This window comes from Dendroctonus ponderosae, unplaced genomic scaffold, assembly GCF_020466585.1.
Source record: "Dendroctonus ponderosae isolate FM_Combo_2020 unplaced genomic scaffold, Dpon_F_20191213v2 Dpon_F_20191213_10, whole genome shotgun sequence".
Lineage (NCBI taxonomy): Eukaryota > Metazoa > Arthropoda > Insecta > Coleoptera > Curculionidae > Dendroctonus > Dendroctonus ponderosae.
In genome coordinates this window covers 3,128,567-3,137,332 of record NW_026017111.1, presented here as the reverse complement: position 1 = coordinate 3,137,332, position 8,766 = coordinate 3,128,567, and the positions used below count along the sequence as shown (strand labels likewise).

At 43.1% G+C, this 8,766-nt stretch overlaps 1 protein-coding gene across 4 annotated transcripts in view; it reads left to right on the top strand.

Annotated features, from left to right (window-relative positions):
* Positions 1-1,987: 1,987 nt before the first annotated feature.
* The window catches only part of LOC109544195, a gene marked incomplete at its 5' end in the record, with an annotated part of 9,224 nt that continues 2,445 nt past the window's right edge, over positions 1,988-8,766 (top strand). The window contains 16 exon segments of one of the 4 annotated variants that reach the window (XM_048662114.1): positions 1,988-2,149; positions 2,204-2,346; positions 2,405-2,660; positions 2,715-3,225; positions 3,276-3,560; positions 3,621-3,801; positions 3,860-4,128; positions 4,836-5,018; positions 5,153-5,347; positions 5,400-5,561; positions 5,615-6,106; positions 6,163-6,299; positions 6,356-6,452; positions 6,508-6,626; positions 6,676-6,816; positions 7,434-7,632. In XM_048662114.1, coding sequence (XP_048518071.1) covers positions 1,988-2,149; positions 2,204-2,346; positions 2,405-2,660; positions 2,715-3,225; positions 3,276-3,560; positions 3,621-3,801; positions 3,860-4,128; positions 4,836-5,018; positions 5,153-5,347; positions 5,400-5,561; positions 5,615-6,106; positions 6,163-6,299; positions 6,356-6,452; positions 6,508-6,626; positions 6,676-6,816; positions 7,434-7,632 — 3,532 coding nt within the window. 4 annotated transcript variants of the gene reach the window in all.

The window sequence follows — 8,766 nt, the reverse complement described above, 5'->3', positions numbered from 1 at the left end:
AATAAAATACTGTTTATATTGATTTCTTTTACTTTCAGCTATTTTTCTTTGTATTCTGAGGATATTATTTTTGGTTTGCAAAATTCTTCAATATATAGTTAATATTCTATGTTTATTTCATTTAAATAAAGTATAATATACTGAGCCAAGATTGTCGGTATCCGATCTGATATTCATAGCATTGTTATGTTTTTTAATCTGTATCATTTCATGGACTCTTCTCGTATTATAATTGCTCTCGTTAATCATTACTTTTGTGTTATCAAAATCAAAATTATGCAACTTCTGTTGTGCATGCTGTGCTAATGCTGTACCATTTTCGTTATTTTTTCTTAGGCTATACTTATGTTCGTGTATTCTTTTCTTTAGATATTGTTCTGTTTGACCTATGTATGTGTTATCACAAATCAAACAGTCGATTTTGTAAATTACATTAGGCGTGTCTAACTTGTCAATTCTAGGTTTAAATTTTGTGAAACATTCATTTGCTAAGGTGTTTTTAGTTTTTTCTGCTATGTTGNTATTATGTGGTTTGAATATATTTTTTATTTTTGTGTTAATTTCCGGAATATATGGTAATGATATATACTTGATATCACCTTCTCTTCTTTTATTTATGTTTTTCCATTTAGTTAAACTGTATATTTTATCCTTTGCTTTATGATTGGTTCGAAAAATGACCTGGATAGTTGTTTATTAATAATATATTTTTTATTTTTTCAATATTTTTTGTTCTATACTCCCAATGTGACAATTTAATGGCTCTAAGTGCCGTTATTACACTTTTTTTGTATTTCATTGGAGCGTACGATTGATAATTCAGGTACCTACCAGAAAAATACTGACAATCTTCAGACATTTTTCGCGAAAAATTACGGAACAAAATTTATTAGAACACTTGCGTCCTTCGTCGCTTTGTAAAAAATAAAAACGAACTGAATAAGCGAAAGTTTATAACAAATTATTTCGAAAACTCGCGACTTACATTCCTCTGAAGACTATAGAGTTTGTTTAAAAAATGTGGTTTTTCTACTCAGAAACGCTCTATTTTGAAGAGTTTTACTTAGAAACACTGACGATCTGAAGGTCTTTTGCGCGAAAAATTGCGAGATAAATCTATAGCTTTGTAGGAATTTCACAAAAACTTTGCTGCGTCGAATTCGGGACAAAAACCCCCCAAAAACAAATTTATTTTTCCTGTTTCTTCCCGAAAATCATTAAGATTTTCGCAAAAACCGATCACAAAACTAAAAGTTATTAGTCAAAAACTAAAAAAAAAACACTAAAATTTTGCCTCATTCATCAACAAAATTTAGGCTTCCTCAAAAAACGACCATAGAAAGCAAAAGCATATTATCAATATTTGGAAAACTCGTCACCCTTATCGCTCTGAAACGTTTTTAAGTTTCTTCAAAATTTCCGGATTTTTATGCGCAATAGTTTTGATGGCTTTTTTTGTTAGATGTTAAAACTTTTCTGCGTGGAATTCGGGACAAAAACCCCCCAAAAAAAAATGTATGTCTCCTGTTTCTTCCCGAAAATCATTAAGATTTTCGCAAAAACCGATCACAAAACTAAAAGTTATTAGTCAAAAACGCAAAAAACCGTTATTTCCTGATGATTTTCTTCTTTTCCGACACTAAAATTTTGCCTCATTCATCAACAAAATTTAGGCTTCCTCAAAAAACGACCATAGAAAGCAAAAGCATATTATCAATATTTGGAAAACTCGTCACCCTCATCGCTCTGAAACGTTTTTAAGTTTCATGAAAATTTCCGGATTTTTATGCGCAATAGTTTTGATGGCTTTTTTTGTTAGATGTTAAAATGCCGTCATCGGCCATGAGTCAAAGCCACTCGCTAACCAATGAGTTAAAACTCATCGACTCAGAGAGCGGCAACAACTCAAAAGCGCAACTCAACACAGTGTTACCCAGGCCTAAACCATTCGCCAAAAATAATAATAATGAGGGCTGGTGGGGCGCAGCTTTTCAGGCCGAAACCCGATCTGCCCCGTGAGCTGAACGACTTTCTCACCGACGTGCAGGAACATCAGCGCGACTTTGCCTTCATCAGGAATGCGGCCCGCAACCAGCACAAGTACGAAAAGAGCTTCGAGGAGAGCCACGATCTGCTGGGCGAAGACATCGTGAGTCCTCTGGAGAACTGGACTCACCCCCACTCTGTGTTCTCCTGTTCTCAGGGCAACCAGCTGACCATCAATCCGGACTACAACCGGAAAGTCGAGCTGGATCAAGTGCGTCCGCCCTATGCAGGAGTCGATAACAGCATTTACGCCGGCTTCGAAGCGCCCCAGAAGTTCAAGTATTTGTACCCTGAGAAGCGGTGAAAGAGTTCCTTTGGAAAAACAGAGCGGGTTCCTTCAAGCGGGTTCCCTTTGCAGGTACAGCAAGTTCGTCCGCAGCCCCATTCGGCTGAGACGAGAGCTGGAGGACAGTTTCTTAACCGGCCCGGTCCAGGCCGATTCCAATGGCGATTATGGGAGCGTTCAACGGCCCGAACCCAAGCTACCAGCCAATCAGCTGAGGGCCGACCAGAACCGGTACCACACGGGGTTCCTGGTGGGCGTGGAAGACCGGAGCGATCAGAAGGATCATCCGGACGCGCAGCGCAAGCGGGAAGTGGAGATCAGCATCAAAGTAGCCTCAACCGGGGGCCCTTAATCGGCAGGCAACATCCTCATATGATTTCAGAGCGACGGCAAACTGATAAAGCGCATAGAAGAAACGGAGGATGCGCCCAAGACCATCCTACTCAACATTAAGGCCAGCAACCCGAGCAACTTGAACCAGGCCGAGGCCAGTCTGCAGCCAACCAGTTCATCGGAAGCTGCCCCCACACAGGAGAAGTTGGGGACTAACAGCGACTCGATCCCCAGCCCCAACCAGAACAAAGACATCGGAGTTCCGATAAACGCGATTCCTGCAGTCAACGGCCTCAACGCGCACAGCAAAGCCATCGCGTCCGCCTCTTTGCTGTCCAAGGAGGACGCCAACAGGATTTCCAACTCCCCAGTCGTCAGTGAGCCGGAAAAGGAGCCCCTGAACCTGCCCGAAGTGGAAAAAGCTGAGGACTTCAAGACGAAGTTCGAGCCGTATGGCAGAGCTGATGGCTGGTCGGCCGACAATCTCCACATGGCGAAGAGCATCGATCTGGCGCAGGGCAACATCAACGGCAACTTTGAAGCCCCCAAAGACAAGCCGAGTAAGCCGAAAGGCGCACTTTTGTCCAGCCATCCTCATCGTGTTCTGCAGGTTTGGATTTCGGCCTGAACGATGAGAAGAAACAGGAGTTTGACAAGGTTCAGGGCCTGCTGGTGGACGCCAGCAGCAATCCCAAGCCAAAGGAGAAGCGCAAACGGCGCTTTGAGGACGTGTGGGGGCCGCCTCAAATGTACGAGGTGCACGAGCGATCCACCAAAGATATTTTGGTGGTTCCCATTGGCACGACCGAGTGTCCGAAGGCGCGCCAAGAGGAAGAAGCGGAGGAAATTGGCGACGCCATCGCCAAGCAGATAATCAAGGAGGAGGAGGAAGAGAGTACAGAGTGTGATGGTGGCAAGTATTTAAGTTCATCTGCTGAATGTTTAGACAATGTAGGCGTTACACCGGCAGAAGAGGAAGACTTCGAAATAGTGCGCCACCCTAAAGCCACAACCGAATGCGTCGATTGCCGCGAAACGCCCCCAGAAGAGGAAGTCATCATCCATGAAAATCATCATCGCGGCCGAAGACGGTCTGGACGCAAAAGAAGCCGCAAGCACCACAACCATCACAGACCGTTGGAACAACCAGTCAGATGGTGAGATCACCGGTCTACTAATAGAAACGTTTTCCAGCGACGCAAATCACAAAAAGAAAAAAGCGCACCATCACCAGAAGAAACAGCGAACCGAAAGAGAGTCTTTGGGCGACTACTACGACGTTAACCTGCGCTATGGCGGTCCGGAGGATGCCTTTGACTACCTGCCGTCCTACAAGCGAAGAAGTCTAAAGTCTTGGGCGTATGAGTTCGATCCGCACCTCATTCCCGACGTGGGCAATAAAGAGGAGGAAGCTGCCCAGAGGAGCAACAATGTCAGGACGCAAGGCGTTAAGAAGAATGCGAGTGAGTTCTATGCAAGGGCGAAAACTATTTTTTACAACGCGGCAACAGCGCACGGAGACGTCACTAATGGGGTAACTCAATGAATTTTTAGGTGTTGGCGCAGTGCTACGCAAATGGGTTGGCGCGCCAACCCATTGTTGTTGATGACTGTTTTTACTTGCCTTTTGATTTATTTTAAGGGTCATTTATCAATAACATTTTTAACGTTTCTTCAAAATTCCAGAATTTTCCAGTTTTGGCAGTCACTCTTTTTTTTAATGCTCAATTTTCTAATTCAGTTTTTAATCGAAAACGCAAGTAAACTACAATTTTCTGATGATTTTCTTCTTTTCTGATTCTCATTCATCGGTTTGCAGGCCACTTTAGAAAACCTTGTTCAGCTTTGAATTGGGCACAAAAACCAAACAATTTTATTCAGTTTTTACCGAACGTAATTAAGATTACATTTGGGAATGTTTTCCGGGCTTTGAAGCCGTGGTTTATGGGAATTTCTTCCTGACGTTTCGTCCACAACTGCGCTGGACATTTTCAAGGGCGATGAGGCAGTGGGCGAAGTGATCTCCCGTGCTTTCCAACTAAGACTGTCGTAAGAAGTCCCTTCAAAGCCCGGAAAACATTCCTAAATGTGATTTAACCGGCCGTGAAAGCCTTCATAGTCTGGTAATTAAAATTATCTTGCAAAGCTTTCATTGCCTTGTCTTCGTTAGGCAATCGGAAAAAGTGCAAATCCGATGGCGACTACTCGGACGAAGAAGATTCAATGACAGTCAGCCCTCCAAAGCGCCTTCCCATAAAAAAGACCCAAAATCGACTGGCCTTCGACTCAGCCACGACAACTGAAGACAATGACGACGACTATGACTATTCCGATTTGACTGACATAGAAGACGGTAATCTGCAAAAATTCCCCGGCATCGGGTGTCCCATTTTCGACACTTTCCCGGGCGACTATACAACTTTTTTGATCGCCCCAGCAAAGATACATACGAAAATGGGACACCCTCTAAACACGTTCAATCCTCAGAAGACGAGGACATCGCCTACGAAGAAGTCCGAGGCGATAATCTGGAGATGGAGGACGCAGTGGAGAACAGCAGCAGAAACGAGCACGAGAACGATAAATTGAGGGAGAACCTCCAGAGGGAGTTGAAGCCTTTGCTGGCGCAGCTGGAAGCCTCCACAGCGGGCACGGAGCAAAGTGTCTCATCGGGGGACGTCGGTAAGTACCAAAGCGTCCATTGATGTCCTGGGACATGAAGTACTGCTTCAAGGCGACATGCTACTGGAAGCCCATCGAGTTCTAGCAAACGCGCACGGCCATGGAGCGTCCCGAAAGAAGTCGGACAAACGGCAACGGAAACCCAATCACATTGGTGAAGAAAGTGCCACGGCCAGAAAAAGACGCAAAAGACGACACTCGAAGCACCTGCACAGTAAATCGCTCAGAATGTCTGATAAAACACGTGCTTCCAACTGAGCATTCCAGAGCACCCCACTGGTAAAGAGGTCGATGAAAAACGACTAAACTCCGCAGTGGCAAAGCGCAGCCCAGCTGCAGCACCTCTGCAAGAAAAGCCGTTGACCCCCGAGCAGAAGCAGGAGATCTTCCTGCGATACAATCCAGAGTTCCAGCGTTGGCCCCGGTTCATCCAGAACGACAACCAGTACCAGGCGTTAATGAGAAAACGGGCTCTTGACAACCAACGACGTCACTTTAGGACTGTGAGGAATGGCAACAATTTCCCCATCTCCAACGAGTATTTTCTCGACAGTCGACCCGAGTTTGTTAAAAGGCAGGAACCGTCCACTGCTGAAGCCGAAGCTGCAGCGGCCAGTGAAATCAGCACGGAAGCGGACGCGTCCTCTGAAACGGCCAGTGCAGCTGAAGCTGCAGATGCCACCGCTCCGAGTGCTGCAGCTGAGGAGCTGTCCACTGCGGCGGCAGATGCCGCTGCTGCTGCATCTGCAACTAGTGCTGGTAAGAGTGTTAATATCTCAAAAGGAAAAAACGCAACTTTCATCCTCAAATCGAAGCAATGGAATCAGAATCGACTTCAACAGCCAACCAGCTGCAGATGGCAGTACAAGCGACAGCCACGCTGCCTGAATCGGCGCGAAACATCCTGCAGACCGCCAACTCGGATATTTTCGAGAACACCACAGTGCCGGGGGTGAGTGGAGGCCTCCTCTACTCTCTACTCAAACATTTGCTTTGTGGCAATTCCAGATCGGAGCTTTTGGGGAAACGAATTTCTCCCCTGCTCAGACCGTCCAGCCTTCCACGGAGTTCCAGTTCACCACCAAAGTGGAGGATTTGACCACAAGTAAGCCGGTTTCTTCAACACCTCATCCTCACTGAGGCTTTTCTGCGCCGTTCAGATACTCAATGCGAAAATGTGACTCAGAAGCGCGTAGAATCCTGCGATGAGGAGAGCGCCAAACACAGCCCCAGTCCCATTACCAGTGTGCTTCCCCTGCTGCCCGATGCTGCTTCAGAGGTAAATAACAATGGGAAAACTGATGATTTTCTTCACTGGTTTGCTGCAGATGGCGCCCAATATGACCAAGGATCAGTTTCTGGACCTGGACGAGATCCTGGTGGGAGTTCTGCCCAGAACCATAGTGGCGGAGTCCTTGGCCAATGCGCATGGGAGTGTAAGAATGGGACTCAGAGCAGGCCGATTCAACGTGAGTAAAACGCAAAAGAAGAATTTGATTTATAAAAAATGCAGTTGTTGCTGTTCGAACAAAGTTTCGAAAAAAACACTTCAAACTCTCGGCGCTTTATACTAGAACCTGATCGCTGCCCGATGGCACTGCATTGGTAGGAAAAAGACAGATATAGCTCGACCCACTCGGGCACTTTCGGGTGCTGCGAATAACGCGCTCTAGACTTGAACTGCTTATACCAAAGGGTTTGGGTGGAACACTCATTTGCACCGATTTGTGATTTATGAATGAAATGAATGCGACTGATCGATATACAGGGTGATTCTAGCAACTGCAATTTACGAAATGCACATTAGTTCAATTTAATTTCGTTTATTTACGTTCAATTAATTTCAGAAACATTGTTGCATAATTTCTGATAATTTCATAAAAGAATTACTATTTTTCCCAACTTCTCCGGTACTCTCTAAGCAACCCCCCGAGGAATGACGCACGTTTTGAATCACCCTGTGTGTAAAATTGAGAAACAGTAAGCAAATGCATCTGGTTAAACTGCGGGCGATGAACAGCACGAACTGCAGAGTTTATGAATCCAAGTTGAGAGTGAAAAAGCGATCGATGGGTGTTTGACGCAGATGAACATGCTGCTTTCGGGGTTCAACAACAGCGCCGAGACCAGCTTGATTTTGAGCGAAATGACCAATCTGCTGAAGAAACTGAAATATCGCTCCACCTGCCAGATTTTGCCAGCCAATTTGAAGACGTACGTGAAGATTTTGACGAAAAACGAAATGGACGATCCGATGATGAAGCTGAAGGAAATGAACGAAATCGGTAACGCGGAGTGGTCGAAATCGATGACCAGTTAAGGTCTGGAGACACTGTTGGTCGGGTTTGGGGATACTGGGAGAAACCCGAATTTGACCGGAAATGTTTTTTGCAAATAATTGAAAAATCTGCTCATTTATTTTTTTACAAACTTCTTTTTGGGTATTTCGCCTCACAAATTTTTGCCTTTAAAAAAGACAGAATTTTCTCACGGCTTTTATTACAGATTGATAAATAGTGCTCCTATTTCGCAATAAGAACGAATTATTTATCAAAAAGTAATCAAGAACTATCAACTAAGGTAATGCGACCGTCATTATGGATTATAATATCTATTACCAAAAATTAATGAACTTTTAAATTACAAAAGATATTCAAAATTAAACAAAAATCCAACAGAACATTTTGAAAGGCAAATTTACGACACTTTAAAAAAAATTTAAACATGAATTCACAGATTACGTTAAATCAAAATTTACACCACACAATAGTAAAACACCACATTTTTACCGAGTTCCAAAAATCCATAAAGTTAATATTCCTTTACGACCAATAGGTATATATATAAATTCACCTACACACCCCTTAGCCAAATTTCTTTAAAACAGTGTAAATCCCCTAATAAATAACACAACTTCCTATATTAAAAATTCTGAACATTTTTTACAAAAAATATCAGACATAGACATGAATCCAAACCATATTCTAGTAAGTTTTGATGTTGATTCACTAACGTTCCTGTTTATGAAACTTTAAATATCATCAAACAAAAATTACAAAATGACACCAATCTTAAAGAACGCACACAACTAAGCATTAACACCATTATTGAACTTTTAACAATATGTGTAAAGTCAATTTACTTTCAATACAATGACAATTTTTATCAACAAAATTTTGGAATGGCTATGGGGTCACCACTATCCCCATTTTTCAGTAATTTATTTATGGAAAATTTTGAATCAACTTTCATTAATAATTACAAATTTAAACCAATAATTTGATGGCGTTATATTGATGACGTATTCTCCATTTACAGTCATGGCGAACAAAAACTTGATGAATTTTTATCTTATCTGAATAATAAAGAACCAAGAATTAAATTCACTATTGAAAAAGAACAAAATCACCAAATTCCTT